General features: G+C 42.0%; 1 protein-coding gene across 9 annotated transcripts in view; it reads left to right on the top strand.

Moving 5' to 3' along the window:
• fynb (FYN proto-oncogene, Src family tyrosine kinase b) overlaps nt 1-17,722 on the top strand; it is a 73,396-nt gene extending 55,674 nt beyond the window's left edge. For 7 of the 9 annotated variants that reach the window (XM_035617464.2, XM_035617462.2, XM_035617468.2 and 4 more), the window contains 8 exons: nt 136-239; nt 458-607; nt 5,908-6,072; nt 8,388-8,567; nt 11,154-11,230; nt 13,238-13,391; nt 14,661-14,792; nt 15,989-17,722. In XM_035617464.2, the coding sequence (XP_035473357.1) occupies nt 136-239; nt 458-607; nt 5,908-6,072; nt 8,388-8,567; nt 11,154-11,230; nt 13,238-13,391; nt 14,661-14,792; nt 15,989-16,197 (1,171 nt within the window). In that variant the 3' untranslated portion in view covers nt 16,198-17,722. Of the gene's footprint in view, nt 1-135; nt 240-457; nt 608-5,907; nt 6,073-6,418; nt 6,575-8,387; nt 8,568-11,153; nt 11,231-13,237; nt 13,392-14,660; nt 14,793-15,988 lie in introns of all 9 variants that reach the window. The other 2 variants (XM_035617470.2, XM_035617471.2) reach the window with 2 other exon arrangements.
• Nucleotides 17,723-23,340: the final 5,618 nt, after the last annotated feature.

The raw sequence follows: 23,340 nt of genomic DNA on the forward strand, positions 1-23,340 counted from the left end.
TCCTGGGCACTGTTGGTGTGTTGTACACTCTTTTGAGGTGCATGCATGGCTAGAGCCCGGGTAAAAGTGCCTGCAATTCATCATGGTCTCGTAAATCTATTGTTGGAGTTGACATGTTCTGTCCTATAATTGCAGCTGGTACTTTGGTAAACTGGGCCGTAAAGATGCTGAGAGGCAGCTGCTGTCCACAGGCAACCCACGAGGCACCTATCTCATTCGAGAGAGTGAAACCACGAAGGGTAAGGGGTGTGTGTGTGTGTTCGAGTGTAATTACAGGAAGAACCGTTGGATTTTTTATGAGCTGTGATTTTTCCTTCAGGGTTTTTGTACTTTACTGGATCTTGGTCATACTCTTAGTCGTATTTGATTGGATAGATCCTGATTCAAACCATCATTTTACACTTTATTTTATGTAGACAGACCTCATTGCCTCCACCCCTGATCTATGTCTCCCCAGGTGCCTTCTCCTTGTCCATACGAGACTGGGACGATGTGAAAGGTGACCATGTCAAGCATTATAAGATCCGCAAGCTGGACAGTGGCGGCTACTACATCACCACCAGGGCTCAGTTTGACACATTGCAGCAGCTCGTTCAGCACTACTCGGGTACGAAAAAACTAAGCTTCTCACCTAAATGTACTCTGCATTTATACGTTTTTACTGCATTCTGGTTAATATTAGGGCAAATTCTGGTTATTTTGTGGTGGTGTTCTTGTTAAAGTTAGGATTTACTGTATTCTTGTTATTTTCAGGAGATATTCAAATTAATCTGAGGACATTTACTGTATTCTCGTTCATTACAGGACATATTTTGGAGAGAAGCAGAGAAAAACAGACACATAGAGCATGTAAATACAGGCCAGACATTAGTGACCTCAAAATGTTTGAAGGTTGCCATTACCCCAAAATGAATGAAGACTTCAGCAATGAAAAGATGTGGTATGAACCTGAAAACAAACAAGATTCCCACTCAGTGGTCCGGCTGCAATATTTGCCTGCATAAAAACACTGGAAGGACACAATGGCCACCTCTCCATTAAAAAGGGAAACAGAGAGATGTTGCCATAGAGAGATTTGTAATGGTGACAGAGCATTGACACCGTTGCCTCGTTGGTACAAGCCCAAATAGCAATGTTAAGTCTTGACTTCTGTCCGGTGTCCGTTTCCTTCAATTGATCCAGACTGCATTAGGCAGACACTGTTACATTATATAATTACATTTAGTCTGCCAGCACATTTTCACATAAGGAATAAAAGGTGCCATTTACAACTAGAATGGCTCTCAGTAGACAGCATACCTCTGCCAAGGCCCAACAGTCTCCTCAAATTCAATCAAGCACACAAACATAGATATCAGTCATGTACATAGGCCCTTTTCTTTATCAACATCCAGCCATTATTCCCTGGAAAGTTGGTGCAAATATAAATGAAACACCCTATCTCGCAATCTTAAAGAAAGTGATTAAAAAGTCCCGGATGTGATGTTTTGCCCGAGGCTTGTGCCAAAATGTAATGTGTAATGGGTTCTTTGTTGGCCCATGTCCCATCCTTCCAACAGTTTGGTGGAAATCCATTCTGTTGTTTTCGCTTAATGCTGCTGTCAAACAAACAAGCAGACACGGGTGAAAACGTACCAACTTGGACGAAGGTCGTGAGACACAACTAGAAAGAAAAGAAAGTCACTGTTTGTCAAATTAACATCCGTTAACATTGCGTTGTTTAGATTCATTTTTCAATGCAGCCAACAAGACAAATGATGTTGTAATGAGAGTGGGGAGGCGAAGGAGACAGGGAATTAGCGTGTCCGAGTTTCAGTTTGCATCACTGTGAGCTCATCCACATGTGTGTGAAGAGTGTTCCTCCTGGCCGGATGTGCTCTTTCAGGAGATTTGCCACTGCATCTGTGCTGCTGACACATATCTGTTAATCAGATTTACAGGATGAGACGGCGATCGTTGTTCTAGTTTTACTCATGTGTTCAGTTTTCTTTCTCTGCCTCTCTCCAGTCTGTTCTGATTTGTATCTCTGTGTAGTTGTAATGATGACGTATATTTGAGTGTATGTGCTTTATCCTGTTTTATCTCCCTCGTTCTCCGTGAATAGGATATTATTGCTGTCATGCTCTAATTGGCACATTGACGTTGCAACGTTTCAGCCCTAAAATCAACATCATGGATTTTCTTTATGTGTTTGTGTCATGGAACATTACAGTCATTCTACATTTAATCACCAGTCCAGATGACATACAGAGGAAACAACACGCCTTTGCAAATAACCTTGATTTTTTCAGGGCTTGTGCTTTCATGGCTTTCTGCTTTCTGCGATGTTTCTTGTCTTTAAAGAGCCTAGCTGAAAGGGATCATAAAACAACAGTACATGTGGCCTTGAGATATAGCTTTGCTGCAGGTTTAAATGCATTTAAAGTGAATCTATGGAAGCAAATGGCACATTCTTCCTCTTACATTTGAAAGGTTAAATTATTTAACAGTAAAACTCACCTTCTCTCTTCATTCAGAACAGAGAGGAGGTTTTGCTGCTGCAGGCTCACGTATTGAGTCACTGATGTTAACTAATGTTGGCAAACTTTGCATAGATATTTCTCCGAAATTTGCATTACAGATTTGGTTTGCTGCTTTAAAGGGCCCATATTATGCCCCCTTTTACACAAGTTACATTGGTTTTCAGGTGTGTGAACTACATGTCTTTGCCAGTCCATGTCAAAACACCTCAAGGATCAAGCCACACAGCACCCTCCTCTTTCTGTATAAACAGCCCTGTGAGACCATGGTCGATTCCAGTACTTTCCTGCTCACTCCTCGCCCCCCTCCCTCCGCAAAGCTCCTCCTCGCTCCTCCCCTCGTCTGCTGCCATGACAACAGTCGCACGTAACAAGGCACAAACACGACGTAGAGACCCGGGAGGCCCAGCGAACACGTTCTCGCCGGGAGCCGCGACCTCCGCCGCAAGCCGGGAGCCGCGACCGACCGCCGGGAGCCGCAAGCCGGGAGCCGCGACCGACCACCGGGAGCCGCGACCGACCGCCGGGAGCCGGGAGCCGCCGCAAGCCGGGAGCCGCGATCTGTTTTTCCGCACTTCAAGGGGGGAGGTGCTGCTCAGGTTGGGGGCGTGGTCGCCCCAGGAGCAGGAGCCAACTTACGTCACTTGACGCCCGGGCTGTGAATGGCTCGTTTACAGACCGTCTGCACGATCAACCCAAACCACGAATCAACGACTCATTGTTTTCTTTTCATTCTTCGTGGGCTGGCAGACACCCCAGATAACCAAATATACGTGGAGGCAGGCGGAAAAGGTGCCTGGAGCATAATATGGCCCCTTTAATGCATCTTCTCCCATTTTCCACCAGAAAAAAAGAAAAAACAGATGAAAAGTTAGACATTCAAAATTCACTTACAATGTTTTTCAATTTTGTAGTTTGTATTGAGTCTTTATTCTGGCTAACTGGAAACTCAGGACCTCAACCGTTACATTTTGTTCTGGTCGGGGTTTGATTTTGTCATTCCTAACATTTTTGTTTGCTTGTTTTCTCTTGGCAGATATGGGCATCCTAACGACAATGTTTTAACATTTCATAGATTCAAATTTCAATGGTTGCCTCACAATAATAATTTAAAAAATAACCATATATATATATATCATAGATGATGATATTATTAACACCAATTATAGCACCTTTAAAGAGGTTTTCTGTGAGTCAGTGTGGCGACCCATTCATACATTGTCCTCAGGCTGGATCAGTGACTATCTTGTTTTGAACTACTACATGGCAGCGGTCCATGTATTGACAGGCTCTCTGACAGCCTGCAGATTGAACACAGAGCTGTATTGATGTGTGAGTGGTGAGAAGCAGCCAGGCCAGATGGGCTTTAATGGCAGAGTTGAATGTTGAACAGGCCTTTATCTCTTCTTTACTGCTCCATGCAAACACCCTGGGGAACCCCCCCCCCCAACACACACCCCTCTTCCACTACCAGGTACCAGCTCCTCTAAATATCAGTACGGATGAATCAACGGAAACTCTGTCCCAATTCACTGGTTTAATCAATGACTGGCAAACACTAGCACTTCCTCTGGAGTAAACACAAGAGATGCTTGATTTCACGACACACACAACACGGACAGTGACAGGCGTACGCAGAGAGGACCAAAATGGAATCGGCTGGAGTGGTGCTCCAAACAAGCACGGCTGCTAATGCTTCGCCTGGTGCATAAAGCCCTGCGCTTTATCTTTATGTTTAACCACTGTAACAACTGGAGATGTAAACTTACCCGATGAGCGAGCGACACCCGCACCAATCTCTTTCCATGAATTACCCTCATCATCATAAAGTGTGTGTGAGTCGTAGATGCCATTAGCCAAAGTGAGCCATAACAGAGAGCCTGTAGTTTTACTATGACTTGCACCCATACTTGTTGTTTATTCATTCAGCTTGACAAGGCAGTGGATAAGATAGGGCCTAACAATATTAAGTTATTCAGTTATTACAGTTCATCTCGAAAATGATTAATATTTATAGTCACTAACACCAGCCTATACCTACAAAGCAAAATCTAACTTAAAAAAACATTGATAATTAGACATAAATAAAGTCAAAAACATGGTACTGGTGAGTGTTGGGGAGTCCGATGTTAACAAGAAAGCCCAAGGCTTAATGGTGGCTCTAGATGAAAAATCATGGCTCACCAAATTAGGGGTGGGCATCTGGCCAAAAAGATTCATGTGATGATATTTTGGCATAGAATCACGATCCAAGACGATTTTCACACCATCTAGGCTATCCAAAACAAAACAAGTCAGCCTCTTATGTCACAAAAAGACAAATAAAATAAAATGTGTTTAAAAAGTAACAGATCTGGTCTTTGACTTGGATCAGCAGAAGTAGAGTGTACTTTAACTTGCACTAAATGTTTTGACGGATCGCCCATGTTACCGCTTTTACTTGCAAGACATTTGTTACACTTTGAGCGTTGTCTCCATCGATTTTGCTGAAATACAGCCCGATTTTCGACCGGTTCACTCTCTGCGCCATCGCCTCTAGGAGCAGCCGGTCAGTGCTGCGTGTGGCGGGCAGTGAAAGCTGGCCACGCCCACTGAACACATCAGGCCCCGAGACACAGACTAAGATTCTCAGGATTGGTAATATCGTGGATTCACATTGGCAAATACGTTAATACATTCAATACCTTTAGCAGCACCGAATATGAAAATATATGATAAAAAATGTCCTAACCCTTCACCAAAGTAAACAGGAGTCATCCTCCGATAACTATGACTGTCTGTACAAATCATTTCAATAATTATCATTCATTCATTCATCGTCTACCGCTTTATCCATTTAAGGGTCGCGGGGGGTTCCAATAATTATAACAAACATAATTTATTTTTATTTTCCATTTTGTCTGAATTAGGAAATATTCATAACTTGAGAAGACTTTCTTTTTTTATCCTGCAACTAGAGGATTAGGTAACTCTTTCAGGATAGTGGAAATGCCTCCAGAACAGTGCAGAGCTGTTTGAAAGCCTGCTGGCTTCAGAAAAACATATACTCAGCTCAGTGTCTTGAATGTAATGGTGATACATTAGGCATGGTCAAGCTCCACAAACACAAGACCCTTCACTTCCCAGAACCCGACAGCGAGTTTTTGTGTGTTGATCTTTGAAACTGTGACTGTGAAAGCACCTCTGGCTCATGCAGATGAATGAATAGTAGCATTTTTCATGATCAGTAATTCTTAGAGAGAGCACATGTACTGCAAGATCCTCTGACTGGAAGCAGGCTGTGTGCCATCCAGGAAGCACTTTGTTTCGAGCTGTTGTGTTGCTTTGATGCTTAACTATCTGTACATTTCTTTCTGTGCTCTTGTGCTTTGCTGGGCGGCGTGTGCAGACCGAGCCGCTGGGCTCTGCTGTCGATTGGTGGTTCCCTGTCACAAAGGGATGCCCCGCCTTGCCGACCTGTCCGTCAAAACCAAAGACGTGTGGGAGATCCCACGGGAGTCGCTGCAGCTAATCAAGCGTCTTGGGAATGGGCAGTTTGGGGAGGTCTGGATGGGTACGGATACGGTTGCCTCCGGAAGAAGTGGGGCACAATGAGAGGGCCACGCTGCACCAGCAGAGACACTAGACTGACTCCAAAACTCAAGCAAAAATATCTGGCATGGGTAGGGAGGGGATCAAATGAAAAGACTGGGCAGGAACTAATTCTTAGTTTGGGGATGTTGCCAGGGAAGAACCTTGGGTTTCTGACCCCTTCCACCCAAAATCATCTGTAGAAACATCCAAGCGTGTCAGGAGTCTCTGCCCTCACAGTTTAAAGGTGGCTTCCTCTCATGTCCCTCACTGCATGTTCCTCTCCCCGGTAGTTAACCCTGTGTGCCTTGCCTTCCCTCCCCCTGTAGAGAGTGCGGATGGTTTGTGCTTTAATTTAACGGGCGAGTGTGTGAACTACATCCCTGACACTGTGGGCTTGAGTCATGATGCCTGGGAGATCAGCAGACACGAGCTTAAGTTGGAAGTAAAGCTGGGAACAGGATGTTTTGCTGATGTGTTTTATGGTAAGATGATCCTAAAAAGAAACCTTTTTTTTTCACATTGAGCCTCGCTGAAAATAAATATGAAGATTTTTATTTATCCTTTTAGTTTTTTTGAGTGCACCAAGAAGTAATTTAGTTAACTAATTGGCGATGAAAGTAAATGCTGTGTAATAGCTCTCTTACATTCCCACAGGATGCTTGTGTGTGTTTTGTTCCACATAAATCATCTGAGATTTTGAAAATCAGCTCCTATTCACAAATAGTTGCTCTGCAGTGTGGCACTCCAAGATGGCCAATATTAAATATGTGGATAACATATTGTGGATAAATAATATAAAAGGAATAATATTGATAAACCAAAGCGAATTCTGTATATAATCACCTAAAAAGCAACTAAAACCAAACATGAGGAACATCTTAAGCATCTGATAGTCCGCTAGCTGCTGCTTTTATGGGATGTTAGAACCCCTGCCTGTGTTTTTACTGGTTGTTTCAGAGATACTTTGGCATCACTGTTGTTGCTCTAGCCAACAACAACGAGCCAATTAAATTTCTTTTTTCCTACTTAAGCACACAAATCAGGTTTGTTAATTACAAGTGTCGTGACCTATTTTGAGCAGAATATGAGAACCTTAAAATGGAAAGGTATTTTTTTCTTGTAATGATAGTGGCCCTGTCTTTGGACTACCACTAAGAGTCTCTACATAAAACATGTGTTTATTGTAGCCAGTCAAATCACACACTTGTATCTGTAAAGTTACTATAAAGCAGTAACCTCACACCCTCCAGAACTATTAGACTATGATTTGATTGAGACCTGATTTTTTACTGCAGGCCTTATTAAAGTCCTAATTCAATTCATTTGGACACTGAACTGATAGCAGTTCATGGTCCCTCTGAAAAAGGCCCGTGGGGACAACATCATCGGTCATGTTGTAGTGATGCATTAAAATGCTTTTATATTATATATATGAATATATATATATATAAATTTTATTTATTTATTTATTCAATAATTCCTTGTTAATTTTTAATATTTGCCATGTTAGACTTCCATACTGCAGAACATGAGGGAGTGTGCTTTTATCCTGTTTTATCCAGCTACACAGATTGTGGGGACAGTTGATCCGCAGCCTCTGGGATCCTAACCCAGCAGGTGATCACCGCCCAAAAGTATCTGCACAGCTGCATCACTAAAGAAGTCCACTCGGATTTATGAGCTTACTGTAGAATTAAACCCACTAACACACATGGAGACGCATGCTATCTACTCCTGCATCCATTAGTGTCACAGAATGAGATAAATGGAGTACTACTCTTTTGAAGAGAATACAGTGATCCTTGTCTTACCGTGCCCACTCTGACAGAGTTGTTAGAGACAGTGTACAATGCCACGTTGGTGCAGAGGCCATGTTGTGTTAAGATAACTGCCATACAAACAGTGAGGAGCTTACAGGCGTGCTTTAGTTAATCATCCTACAGAGGATTATCTGCTCCCGTGTTGGTGTATTGTGTCTCAAAGCCCTGCTGGATCTCTCCTGGCTTTTGAAAAACCATTTCAAATCAGGGTCCACTGACCTTGTCCTTCAGCACAACCTCAGTGCAGAAGAAATTAAAGATGGACTGATTCTCGTACTGTCTCCAGATCTCATTCTGTGTTGCATGTTTAGCTCTCCCCTTGTTTTTGATGAGAGTTGCCTCTCAGCCACCTATCATCTCTTCAGGTTAGACAGCAGGGTTGTCAGGTCTTTACTCTGAAATGACCACATTTGAATATGAATTAATGATTGCGGTTGTACTGATGCCAGTGTGTGTGTGTGTGTGCATGTGCCAGGTACGTGGAACGGCACCACTAAGGTAGCTGTGAAGACTCTGAAGCCCGGCACCATGTCCCCTGAGTCCTTCCTGGAAGAGGCGCAGATCATGAAGAAACTCCGGCATGACAAGCTGGTGCAGCTCTACGCCGTGGTGTCGGAGGAGCCCATTTACATCGTCACAGAGTACATGGGCCAAGGTAGATGAACACAGAATGGGCGGCTGTGGCTAAGGAGGTAGAGATGGCCCTCCACTAACCTAAAACCTACCTAGGCTATATAAATGTCCTGAAATTTTATGCAATTTGGCAGCATTTCTTGACACGTAGAAAAAATGGAAGCGGATAATATAACCCCATCATAAGGTAAATGGACTGCATGTACAGTATAAAGTGGTCTTCGTCTCAAAGCGCTTTTTCTTCTTTTGTACTACTACAGTACAAGTCACATTCAATTCTATACACAGTGTTTTTTCCTATCACACGTCATTCACATTGATGAAACAGCACAGGGGTGAGTTGGGGTTCAGTGTCTTGCCCAAAGTCACCGGCATGAGGACTGGAGGAGCCCGGGGATCAAACCACTGACCTTCTGATTTGTGGATCACCTGCTCCCTCTCCTGACTATGTTTCTCTTGTTTTCATTGGGAAGTGATTTCCCCCTGAAGAAAACTTGCCAGTCCAATCACAACCAATTCATTATCTGAAAATGGGCGGGGTTTCTACCACAACGTGGTCGGAAGCGACTTTTTTAAACAACCAAGGCTGCCGCTGATGAACGAGCATTTGACTTAAAGTACCTGATATCTTCAAATTTCTGCCACAAAAAAAACACTCAACACTGGTTCACATACATTGTGGAGTCCTCAGCACAGTCATCTTCTCTCTGCTTTGGTGCGTTGGCATTTTTGCGCTAAACAGACGTCGCATGATTCATCTGCATCCGTTGGTAACGCCTCTTGGAAAACGAAAGTGAACCGAGAGGCCCCAGACTAATACGTATTTGAGTATTTAGAAATTCAGTAAATCAGGTCTGTTTGGTGGGCAGGAAGCTGGATGGATACTTTGGATTAAACTGCATACAGACATTGATGAAGAAATAAAGCAAAAAATAAATACAATTTGTTCCAGGGTCGCACAGGAAGAGTTCTGTGTTTTAGACACAAGCAGCAAATGGGGAAGCAGGCAAAGTTGCATCGTTTCAGCGGGTTTCAATTTTATGTCTTAATGCTGGTAGCAACAAAATGAGACAGATGTGTGTGATCAGGCTATATTGTACTCTAATTTTATTCCCCATAGTAACTGCATTTACAGTCTTTCATTTACTTTGTGATGTCGAGCAAAGGTGGACCACATGTTATTATATGACGTATCCAGGCAACTTCTGTTTCACCATGTCTCTTTATGATTAGAATTCTACTGCAATCCTTGGGTTTGCTTTGTCTCATCCAGGGTCAAGCTCTACAGGGCAGATGCCTTTCTCAGATGTTTTTTTACAGGAAAGGCAGCATAATATGTCTTGGTCCAAGTTTCATAATGTTGTCTTCCTTCTTTCCATCAGAAGCTCGTTGTAAAATCTCAGAAGCCGCTGTAGCCCCAACGTGCTGTTACATTTTAAAGGAGGCACAAAACTAGAGGGTCATCTTAAGTCATGCTTTGTCTTGTGGTCAGCAATGATTATCAGTCACTAATGTCTGCACATGGGTTTAGAGCGCTAGTTCGGTGACAGAGGAGGGACTGAAAAAATGTTTTTATTTATTAGCCTTGGGTGCAAGGAGATATTTAGTTAAATATGCTCTATCTATCTTTTGGAGATGAAAATTCTGTTTTTGGAAGTTTATATTTTGGCCCAAAGGTGAAACTCTTGAGTGTTGAAAATTAAAAAGGGTTCATCCTCTTGGAGGCAGGAATAAGCTCGGTAAAATTAGCAGAAAATGGCCATCACATGTTTTGTGTGAGCTGGTTTGGGCCTGATGTTAGTAAAAGGTGAAAGGTCTCTGTGAAATAATTTAGGAATCATTCTATTGGGACAATGAATATCTACAGTACGTGCTGCGTGCTGGACTGCCCTTGACCGTGAGAGGCAACAAAATGAATAGCATTAGTTTTCAGCCCTTGCTTTGTTAGAACAGAGGAAACACTCGTTCCATAGCACAATAAAATACAGACACACAAAACAAAATGGTTTTAATCTAAAGCACTGGATTCTGTGTGTCTGTTTGTGTTCTCTTGTGTTTTTTAGCTTATGGTACATGTTTCATTGAAGTGTTCTGTTCTATTCCCATCATATAACACTAAGTGTTCTGGTATGGCAAGCATTCATGTCAGAGAGACTGAACATGAGGTCTTCAAAACAATCCTCCAAAAGCCTGGAATTTAGAAACCCCACAAGAAAGAGCTGTGGCTGCTCATGAAACACCAAAGAGCGCAATAATGGAAACTTGGATGTTGTAGGCAGAAGCTGCCACATCGGAGTCAGCCCATTAAGTTGGAGAGGAGCATGTGTTTTCAAAAAGCACGAGCCAGAGTGAAATTTTCTATATATCACTGTTGATGGTATAAAGTGGAGGAGAACATACAAATTACAAACTTTTCCAAACAGTCAGCTGTCATGTTGTTGCTTGTGGTTTGTGACTGCTGAACAGTTCTTGTAATGGAGGGGTCGCATTGGTGGGTCACCACTGATTTGTGATGGATGTGGGACATAGTGCGGGAAGTTGTGTCTTAGTGTTCATGTGCATGTGCATTGATAAAGATGAGACTAACATGTGTATATGTCCACTGTAGGAAGCCTGCTGGAATTCTTGAAGGATGGAGAAGGACGAGGGTTGAAGCTGCCGAACCTGGTGGACATGGCAGCACAGGTATACCTACAACAAGTTCAGTGTCTGGTGTCTGGTCACTGGTCACGTGTCTGTGCTACATCTGAGGAACAGGAATAGTAGAATAACCGAATAGTAGTTTTTCTCAATGGATTCTGGCAAAGAACTAACCAAAATATACCCCCCTTCCCAGACTTAAAGTGGGCTAGCCTGTCCACGGGGTGTAAACTAGACCATCCCAGAATCCCAGGGTTGTAAAACAGGCTAGGCTATGCCATACCCCCCAGGCCAGATTATGCCTCCCCCACACACTCCGAAACCAGCCCTATGAGAGTTCTGGTTGAACTCAGGAACCCCAGGTTGTGAACTGGACCAGCCTAGTTCATATACATTGGAAACACTTCCATTGCTTAACCGCAGACAGAATTTGGCCTTTATTTGAAACAGGATTATGTTAGAGACATGACTGTTCCTCATCTTTTTATAAGTTTATTTTATTATATTTTAGAAAGAGCCTCCCGGTTTTTAACTTGATTCATCATTGGTGTGCTTTTGATTTAATACACTTCATCCTAAATGAAGTTCTTCACTCATGTCAAACTTTCCTGTACGGCTGCAGTTAACAATTAACTTTATTAGTCATTAATATGCAGATATTGTCTCAATGAATCCATTTGTTCATGAAATGTTGGAAAATGCCCATTTTTATTTCCTTATCCTCTGACCTGACATAATTCTTCACAGCTCCAAATCCCCAAATATTCAATTTAACATCAAATATACATAAAGAAAATATCAAACCAATTTGAGAAGTTGAAACAAATGAATGTGAAACATTTAATTTAATCATGGAAATGCAGCACTTGCCAATCAACTTTTTCTCCATTGATTAATTGACTCATCATTTCAGCACCACTATTACTCAGTCAAAGGTTTGCTTTAGTGTTTATTTTTTGGTCATGTCCCGTTTTTTAACACTTCCTGCACATACATTTTCAGCTTTTAGGGTTTTTGGAGGGGTTTTTTGAAAAATAGACGGAGAGTGTTTAAGTTCTGGTGGTAACCCACCGTGACGTCACCCATCAGTTGGTAAACTGCCATTTTGAAGCCTTTAGTTTGGCATTTTGGCCAGCGCCATCTGCGAGCCCCAATGCACAATGTGCTTTATTGTCTATTTCACTCTAAATGGGACCACAATGAATAAAGTCATTATGAAAATGTTTGCAGATATTAAAAGTTAGGAGTCATTTTCTTATAGACTTCTAAAAACGGCCATCTTTTTGCAACCAGTAGAGTCGCCATCTGCTGGTCATTAGAGATAATACAGGTTTCAGGTCTATTGTTAAGTTCCAGAGCTCTGCAGAAGAAATTGAAAGGAAAAGACACTTGGTAAAAGCCAGCGGTTGTATCTGTTTAAAAGAGAAACTTGATGATGTGACTGTGTTGTGCCGTCGGAATTAGAGCTCTGGAAATGAATTAACCATATCGACCAATATTGTACGAGTAATTGCAGACTCAGCCATTATCTGAATACCAGTGTGCGTTTGATAATTTACAAACCATGGGACTGTCCCAGGCTTTGAGTAATAGATCACCTGGAGGCGTGTCCGTTTCTTTGTAAAAACAAACATTCATCCATTCTTAACTAATACGCTCAGTCAACAGCAGTGCATCTTATTCTGACCCAGATTTCTTGCAGGTGATAAGTCATCTGTGATGGCCCCCCTTTAGAACCCAGTCCCATTGAGCCAGACCAGGTTTTCTGTCTTCTGCAGGTGAAACGGCACAAAAGTTGAATGGACAACTGTCAGAATATGAGCTATATTGCTGCACTCCATCCACAGACAGACTTCTTTTCTGCACAATCACTTTGATCCAAATCCAACTGGCTAGGCATATCGTATTCTCTTTCAGCCTGAACTTATGACTATTTTTGATGCAATTAAAGTTACATAAAAATTAGGACTTAAATAATGTAAAGTATCCTGCAATGCCAGGGGTAGGGTGGTGTTCAGCGAGTGTTAATGCAGCATGCTCACTTTTCTCTAGGTGGCAGCAGGCATGGCCTACATCGAGAGGATGAACTACATCCACCGAGACCTGCGCTCCGCCAACATCCTGGTGGGAGACAATCTGGTGTGCAAGATCGCTGACTTTGGCCTGGCGAGGCTCATTGAAGACAATGAATACACTGCTCGGCAAGGTGGGGCTTGCCACTCCTCTCTCACTGGACACACACCGCACGCACACACACACACACACACACACACACACACACACACACACTAGGTTAAATGCACATTCTTGATCCTCCCACTTACACATTCACATGAGGACTTCATTAGGTCATAGAGGAAATTGTCTCATTGGGCTCACATCAAAATGACCAGCTGAGAGTTTGACCACTGACTGTGAGACTAAATGAGATTTTTTAATGTTTCGGAAGGGGATGTTTTTAATCCAATCCAGCTGGTTATGGTTTGCAATGGCAATTTTTAGCAATGACTTTAATCGACAGTCTGCGACATTCACAACCCACTATAATTCATGAAATACAGTTTGTTCTTTTTGTTAGAAAACAACTTAACTTTTAACCACTGATGTCATTGATGTGATGTGAAATTATAAGTTAAGTAGGAATTTAAAGAACAGATTAACCTGTGGACCCGGAGCCTGGCACTACAACACCACACAGAGAAGTTATTGAAAATCAGGGGCAGAGATGCAGCTAAGTCCTGAAGAGCTACAGGAAGGTCTCAAACCCACTGTTGTTTGACTCATAATCAATGAAAACACTGGATTCTAAAATGCCCACATTGTAGCTCAATTACATCTCTCCTTCCCTCCACACTCCCAGTTTAACCTGACAATACCAGCGATATTTAACGGATCACAAAACGTCCACTTCTGACTCTTTTACGTGGAGGAAAGTTTTTACAGCAGTGACTCATTTGCGATTACTGAATGTAACAGTACACATTCAGTATATACATCTATACACACACATACTTATCTTCACCTGTGATTACAAGTGAAGTGACAAGTGGCAACAGCTTCATGGCAACCTACAGTAACAACAGATGACGTCATCGCTCTGGCGAAGGCCAAAGTTCATAAAAACCAGGACTTAAATATTGTCACTCGGAGCCAGTCAGCACTAAAATAAGAGCAAACATAGTCCACAAAGGTGCACAGGTGCTGGCATGCGTGTACACACAGACTATGAGAGAAGTTTAACTATTTACTGTAAATCACTACTAAATATTAATGATTATAACCTTTACTCTGTGTTTGTGGGATTTATGACTGTATACTAGAGTCATCCACTTCCCACGGTGGACACAGGCAGCAGCAGTGGAAACTGTACTTCCAGCTGGCCTAGGACACACGCTTTGTCACAAGAATGAGAAGATGACATATGCATTGGAAACATACACTGAGACACTCTGTTCATCTCACCGATCTCCCACAGGTGCAAAGTTCCCCATCAAGTGGACCGCCCCAGAGGCTGCGCTGTACGGGAAGTTCACCATCAAGTCAGACGTGTGGTCGTTTGGCATCTTGCTCACGGAGCTGGTCACCAAGGGCCGGGTGCCTTACCCAGGTGGGGGAGCTAAAGTTAGATGCTCACCATGGCTCAACTTTCCCGTTGAGCCACTGGACACACGTCGGTGAAGTGGTGAAGAAACGTCTCATATGACACCCAGAGTTTTTAATGAAGCACACATGACAACAGGTGGCCCTCCCTGCTGTTTATGGGAAATAAAGGTTCTCTAATGTATGGGTAACCTTTCTTCCCCTGCCATAATGTGAGGGGAACCCTTTAACACTGCCAGTCATCAGTGGGGCAAGTTGAATTTCAGACAAAAGAAAAAAGAGAGGGAGGGGCCGAGAGGGAGGGAGAACACATGTTTGTCCAGATGGAGCTGGTTGTGCTTCAGGGAGAAGGACAGCTGAGTAGCATCATGCTAACACCTGTGTCTCAAGTATCAGCATACTGCTATCTTGTTGCTTTATGTGTATATAAAGGCAAAGATGTGAACACGTTTAGTGTTTTCAATCACTTTGTGATGTATTGTCACATCATCATCTCCTGATTAGATTATTAGTTATCAGCAGAAAAATATTAGTTCCAATCCTGCACGTGTAATCAGAAAAAAAACCATGTAACTATTCTATTCTGCACTTCATTGGTTTGCATCATCTCATTAATGTTAAATCGGGCACCAGATGCTTAAGGCTGGTTTTGTATGTTTTACGTAAAATATTCTACAAGTAACTCCTATCTGTCAGATAAATGTAGAGGAATGATAAATAATGTGTAAGTTCCCAACGATTGTACTTAAAGACAGTCATTGAGTTATGTACATAGTTACGTTCCACCACTGTATATTCAAACCAATGACCCGATGTAAAGATGGTCAATTACTGTATATAAAGACGATCATTGACTCTATGTAAGTATGATCAATGACTGTAACAATCACAAGTCAATCTCAGCTGTTAATCATGATGTCTCCAGATGTTTTGGCTTCACTTTCAAGAAGCTGTCATCTCGTCCATCTTCATATACAGTCATTGATTCATACATATACAAGGGTCAGAGCAGTAGTGTATCTTATTTCTTATGCACAGGTAATTATGAGCCCAAGAGAAACATGGGATAAGCAGAGAAGAATGTGGGCATTTAATACAATATTGATAATATTGTCTGTTTGGTCTCCACCGAGCTGTCACAGTGATCTGTTCAGGAAACCCTGGTCACAACTACTCACACATTTGTTTTGTTTTGTTTCTTAGGGATGAACAACCGTGAGGTGCTGGAGCAGGTGGAGCGGGGCTACAGGATGCCGTGTCCCCAGGACTGCCCCATTTCGCTGCACGAGCTGATGCTGCAGTGCTGGAAGAAGGACGCTGAGGAGCGACCCACCTTTGAGTACCTGCAGGCCTTCTTGGAGGACTACTTCACAGCCACTGAGCCTCAGTACCAGCCCGGGGACAACCTCTAAGCCCCCTTCAAACCCTGTCTATCCAGGGTTGGGTGGGGGGGAGGCAGCATTTCAGAGCTGGGACCACATTGGCCGAATCAGTGCTGTTAAAAAAAACCTCTTGATCCCTCCCAGCTAGACCTGTATTTTAGGGATCTGTACAGCTTCCTCAGCTCAACCCAGTATTTCAGTTCCAAAACCAAGCCCCAGAAACACAACCCTAAGTCTCTGACACGCCCCCTAGTGTCTGAACTCTGCAACTGCGATAATTAGGGAAGCTGAGGGATGGAGGACGGACAGAAACAACTGGCGTTGTGATAATGCAATGACATACCTGTATTCAATGTAAATAAAAGGCTTGTTTTAGTTTATTTGTTTGCTTCCGTTTTAAAGTTTTTATTTTCTCCTGCACAAAATAATAATAATGATGAAAATAATAAAGGCAAAGAAAGATGAGCACCTGTTAATCTGAACGTGTATTATACTATAGTTCCTGTATTATTTTCTAGAGATTGAATTGGAAGCCTTAGTTTTTTTATTTTTTCCCATATTGTAAAAAAAAAAATCTCCAGATAATTGCTTTATTCTTGACTTTTCAGTTAGAAAGTCTTGCTGAGGCTTCTTTGGACGAGTATGATGCAGTTCTCCATCAGCCTTTGTTCTCTTTTCTTGCTCCGCTCCAAAGCTTCCTCAGAGCACCAGTTGTCAGACTGTTGCTGGATGGAACAAGGTTCTTTTCCCAGTGATAAACTGTATGTCTCACTTTTGTAAATTAAAGCCAGGCATGCAAGGACTTTGAACATATCCCTCCTTGCTTTTAATTTTGAGAAAATGTGGGTGGAATATTTCTGTCTTGTTCCACTAAGAGTTGAGTTATTTTATTTTTTATTATTATTTTTTCGGGAAGAAAGACAGGTTGATCTAATTCAAGAGTATGTTCTCCTTTATTTGAGCTGTCCCTCTGAGGCCTCTCCTCATCATCAAGGTTCTTATTTTCGGGGAATTTTGTGTGGACTGTGGTGTGCTGTCCTCGTTTCCTGCACATCGTCTACTTGAGCCTGCAGGGCGCTGACCTACAGCTGAATCCAGACACGTCATCTCGAGTTATGAGTTACGAGTTATTCCTGCTTTTATGTTTTACTGACAAGGTTTTATTCCATCAGTATTCAAGTTGTTTAAAGATTTTTACAGATCATGATTTTGTTTAACCTTTTACGTGATCCCTCAATTTTTTTTCAGGGGAGCTATAGGGCCAATTCATGCTGAAATTCTGAATACAAACTTAGAATTTTAAAGTTTGAATTCAAATAGAAAACCACTGAGTTAAAAGTCAATTTGAACCCAGCCCTGATCTGGTCTTAATGCAGATTGTTTCAGGGCTAATGAAAAAACATTTTTTTCAGTTATATAGCTAAATGTTTTTTAAGTGTCGCTAACTTCCCTTCTTTATACCTTTTGTTTTGATTTTTCTAACATTACTTGTTTTGTTAATTCAGTGATGTGGCGTTTGAAATTCAGAAAAGAACAATAAACATTTTACACTCTTTCCAAGACAATTATTTGCACATACTTTTGGTTGTATGTTTAAAATAAGATGCGTGCATGCATGTGTGTGTGTGTGTTTTTTGTGTGTACATCAACAGAAAATGAGTACTTGCTACTACGCTTGGTTTTGTGTGATTGTGAACTGGGAGTTATTGTGTTTTAGGCTGTTAGTTTGATAGAACAAGACAAGGAAAAATGGGACATATTTAATGCATACATTTTACAGACCAAACAATTACTCAGATAAATGAGAAAAACATCAGAAGTTTACACCTTGCAGGACATGAATAAGAAAAGATAAATTAACGTGTAGAATCCATATAAAATAAAATAAATACAAATGATGGTACATACGCAGTTTGGTGAATATAATGGGGGGGGGGGGGGGGTTACTGCGCGTTTAAAAGTCTTATTGCAGTGGGGAAGAAGCTATTGAGAACCTGTATGTTCTGCTGCTTATGGACCTGTACCTCCTTCCTGAGGGGAGAAGGGTGAACAGACAGTGGTTGGGGTGGGTGGGGTCTTGTATGATCCTGGTGGCTTAGGACAGGTGGTGGCTGTGGGTGATATTCCTCGATGGATGGGAGAGGGGAACCAGTGATCAAGTCAAGTCAAGTCAAGTCAATCTATTTCTATAGCGCATTTACAGACGGCTGAGCCGCACCAAAGTGCTTCACAAGAAAGTGCTTAAGTGCAATAAACAAAGAATAATACAATAGGTAAAGTAAAGCAAAAAGAAAATTTAAAAGGTAACCAGGGAACACTATGCACTGGCACTTAAAAAGGAGACACTAATCGAAGGCTAGTGAAAAGAGGTGGGTCTTTAAATGGGACTTGAAAATATTCAGAGACTGGGCTGCACGGATGTGCAGGGGGAGGCAGTTCCAGAGTCTGGGGGCCGCTACTGCAAAGGTTCTGTCCCCCCTGGTTTTTAACCTGGACCTGGGCACTTCCAACAACAGTTGGTCAGCTGACCGTAGTGCTCTGGAGGGGATGTGGTGGTGGAGAAGATCAGACAGGTACGTGGGGGCCAGACCTTGGAGGGATTTGTAAACAGTCAGTAGAAGTTTAAAATCAATGCGGTAGCAGATGGGGAGCCAGTGGAGTGATGCGAGGACCGGGGTGATATGTTCGCGCTTTTTTGTGCAGGTGAGGAGTCGGGCAACTGAGTTCTGAACCAACTGCAGGCGGCGGAGCTGTGATTGATCAATGACGGTGTATAGAGCGTTACAGTATCCTTGTGGCACCCTTCACACTCTGCAGTGCCCCTGTGGAAAGTAGTGAGGATGGGAGGGGAGATGTGCTCTTTTCAACCACTGCAGGAAGTGGAGCCGCTGGTGGGCTTTTTTAGTCAGAGTGGATGTGTGCTGGGACCAGGTCAAGTTGTTGTTGATGTGGACCCCCAGGAACTTGTACTCTGGACAATCTCCACAGCAGCGCCGTCTATATGGAGAGGAGTGAGGGTGGGATGCTTTCTCCTGAAATCGACAGTTTTATCCTTTGTTTTGTCGACATTCAGGTCCAGATTGTTGTGGTTACACCAGTCCTCCAGATGTTTTACCTCCTCTCTGTACGCCAGCTCCTCATTGTCCCGGATGAGACCCACCACTGTCGTTTCATCCGCATACTTGATGATGAGATTGAGTATTTATCTATAAAGCCAGATGAAACTAATCAGGTCGACAAACTTCTGGATTGTCTTAAAGACATAAAGGCCTGGATGACTTATAATTTTTTACTTCTAAACTCAGAAAAAACTGAGGTCATTATACTCGGCCCTAAACACCTCAGAGAAACATTATCTGATCATATAGTTACTTTGGATGGCATTACCTTGGCCTCCAGCTCTACTGTGAGAAACCTTGGAGTTACCTTTGACCAGGACATGTCCTTTGACTCACACATAAAACAAGTCTCTAGGACAGCCTTCTTTCACCTGCGCAATATCAAGAACATTAGAAACATCCTATCTCAAAAGGATGCTGAAAAACTAGTCCATGCTTTTGTTACTTCTAGACTGGACTACTGTAATTCATTACTGCTAGGATGCCCCAATAAGTCTGTGAAAAGCCTCCAGCTAATCCAAAATGCCGCAGCTCGAGTTCTGACAGGAACTAGAAAAAGAGATCATATTTCTCCAGTGTTAGAATCTCTGCATTGGCTTCCTGTAAAATTTAGAATAGAATTCAAAATACTGCTCCTAACATACAAAGCCCTTAATAATCAAGCTCCATCATATCTTACAGAGCTCCTAGTTTCATATTATCCCAATAGATCACTTCGCTCTGTAAATGCAGGATTACTTGTGGTTCCCAGAGTCTGTAAAAGTAGAATGGGAGGCAGAGCCTTCAGCCACCAGGCTCCTCTCCTCTGGAACCAGCTCCCAGTTTGTGTCAGGGATGCAGATACCCTGTCTACATTTAAAGTTAAACTTAAAACCTTCCTTTTTGATAAAGCTTATAGTTAGAACTGCTCAGGTGTTTAATAAACCATTTCTTTATTATGCTGTTATAAGCCTAGACTGCTGGGGGAACTTATATCATGAGCATCTTTCTCCCTCTCCCGTTCTCTCCTTCTCCCTCTTTCTCTCCCTTTATATCTCTCTCCTTCTCCCACCTTTTCAATCTCTCTCTCTCTCTCTCTCTCTCTCTGCCCCCATGTATCTACATTACATGTCACTAACTCTGTTTTCTCTCCCCTAGTAGATCTGACCCCAGATCTGCAGGATCCAAACCCGTCATTATTATTATTACTATCATTATTATTAATAACATCATTGTATTTATAAGTATCAGTTTTCACTAATTATAAGTATCAGTCTGGTAGAAATTAAAGCAACTGTTATACTACCCCCCCATCCCCCGATATGTTTACAGTACATGTCACTAACCCTGTTTGTGTTTTCTATCTCTCCTAGTGTATCTCTCATACCCAGTGGGCCCAGGTTGTTAACCAGGTACTGGGGAATTATTGTATTATAAACTGAACTGAAGTCCATGAACAGCATTCTGACATTTGTGTTGTGTTTCTCTAGATGTTCCAGGCTCAGATGTAGTACACAGGATAGCGCATCCTCAGTGGAGTGGTTGGAACAGTAAGCAAACTGGAGGGGGTCGAGTGATGGAGTTAGTACTGAGAATATGTGGTCCTTCACCAGCCTCTCGAAACACTTCATCATAATGGATGTGGGCGTAACAGGGCGGTAGTCGCTAAGACAGCTGACAGTGGGGTTTTTTGGTACCGGGACAATGATGGCTTTCTTGAAAAAGACTGGCTCAGTGAAGTGTAAAATATATCCGTGAGGACAGGAGCCAGTTGGCCTGCGCACACGCATTGGTTTGGTCAATCAGACTAGAAAAGGGCAGTATAAATTTAGTCCATTTTTCTTTTCCTGCTACGTCACCTCACACAACGAGTCTTACAAACCTGGCAGGTTATCAGTGTGTCTAGCAGTACTACATTTTACAGTGGTTGCACAGTCTCTGATCATTGCTCTATCACTGTAACTTGCCACCTTACAGAGATCCAGCCTTCAAGCCCTGGTGACTGAAGCCAATTTTATTAAATAGTAATCACTTTTTTGAATACATAACTACAGAATGGCAGCATTTTACAGCTGAAAATAAAACTCCAGATATAACCTTATGGGATTTTAAAATTTGAGATACATATGTATGTGCTATTAAATTAAATGTCAGTGCAGGAAATAGATGCTTTTAAGAGGCAGTTGGATCTAGCCCAGAATGTACATTTCATGGCTTGAGAGAAATTTCTTGATAAGTTAGTTTAAATCTCTGTCTCGAAAAGTGGATCTGTGCTACCCAGTTAGTAAGGAGGTGGATGTAAAGCGCCAGAAATGGGTGGTTTCAATCCTTAATATTACAAAACTTTCAGTAACATGTGACTAAGCCCCCTCACAGATATGTATTTGAACTTTTATTAGGGGCTGTCTCCCTGCGATTTTAAACCTTGTCAATATTTCAGTAATTTTGATATGTCTGGGTGCTACAGACCTGTCAGTCTAATTTCAGTTGACAGCAAGCTGCTATCAAATCTTCTTACCAGCCAACTGGAGAACTTTCTCCCAATTCTTATGATCTCAGACCAGACAGGCTTTGTTCCATTTTCAAGTTACAGACTATAGGCCTTCGGTGGGGTCAAGTGGGGGGTTGGGTTGGTTAAATGGATCCAAACCATTTATTATACACCTACAGCTATTGTGCATAATGAAGATAGCATTAAATTGCCTTATATGTGGAAGATATTCTTTTGTATTCGTCATCCCCATAGCTATCAATTCCTGCACCAAAGCTGGCAACAAAATATAGGGATGCACATAGGAATGTATTTCTCTTTAAGATTGGGTAATTTCCAGCTTCAGACAAACAAACCCCAGATTTGAAAGATCTGTGGAAACATAATTTTTTTTTACCAATTTTCATATCTGTTAAAAGAAACCTAGAGTGATGGTGTGACCTTCCACTGTCCATGACTGACCAGATCGTTCTTACTAAGATGAATATCCTCTCAAAATCTTAATATTCCTCTCAGATGGTCCCTGTACTTACCCAGGAAAAATCAGCCAGGAGAAAAAGGCATTTTCTAAAACATTTTCTGCATGGCAAAAAAATACTGACACAACCTACAGCTATTGATCCGTCTATGGCCCTGTTTATACCTGTCATTAATATGAGTATTGGGTGATAATATCATAATTGGACAGCTCTATATACAGGTGTGAATACAGCCCAGACGCATTGAGGACAAATTAACATCAGATCGCTCAGATCACATTCAGAGGCGATTTGGGCTGCATATAATGAGTGGGTAAAATATTTTGGGCAATTTGGTTTACCTGGAGCAAACGAAAAGGAATAGCCCCAGTCTGTATTTTATTTTTTTTCTTCTGCTTTTAATGTCTAGTAGACTAGGCATTGGAAATGCATTGCAGCCTCCTGCCAGGTCAATGCTACTTATTTTGATCTTTGTGAATGTGCATTTCTATTTGCATTCAGAGCAGGAAAGAGAGATTCAATCACAAGTGGTCACTTCAGATGCATACAAAAATGCATTCTAATAGCAGGTGTGAACTGATACACATTGAGCTGTCCACTGGTAATTGATTCACCCAAGATGAGCATATATGTCTAACTTGGTATTTTTGGTGGCAGTAGTGAAAAAAAGCAGACTCTAGACCCAGATATTTTAGCTAACTATAAATCCATATCAAACCTCCCCTTAATTTCTAAAGTACTTGAAAAATCTGTTGCTAAACAGTTTAGAAAACATCATTATCAGTACTACTGAAGGTTACCAGCGACCTACTCATGGCCTCAGACAGTGGCCATGTTTCTATTCTCTTCCAATGTCGATCTTAGTGCTGTATTTGACATTGATCACAAGACTATTAAAAAGACTAGAACACTTTATTGGGATTAAAGGAACAACACTAGAATGATTTAAGTCATAAATTAAATGAAAACCAAGAACTGCATCGTTAAAACATACGTGATCCAAATGTGGATTGATCCTAACCATCCAGGGGTTTATCCCGGGGTATATTACCCCCACCCGGTTACCCAGCGGACTACTGAGTAAACAGATTAACATCACATTACT

Source organism: Scophthalmus maximus, chromosome 18, assembly GCF_022379125.1.
Source record: "Scophthalmus maximus strain ysfricsl-2021 chromosome 18, ASM2237912v1, whole genome shotgun sequence".
Classification (NCBI taxonomy): Eukaryota; Metazoa; Chordata; class Actinopteri; order Pleuronectiformes; family Scophthalmidae; genus Scophthalmus; species Scophthalmus maximus.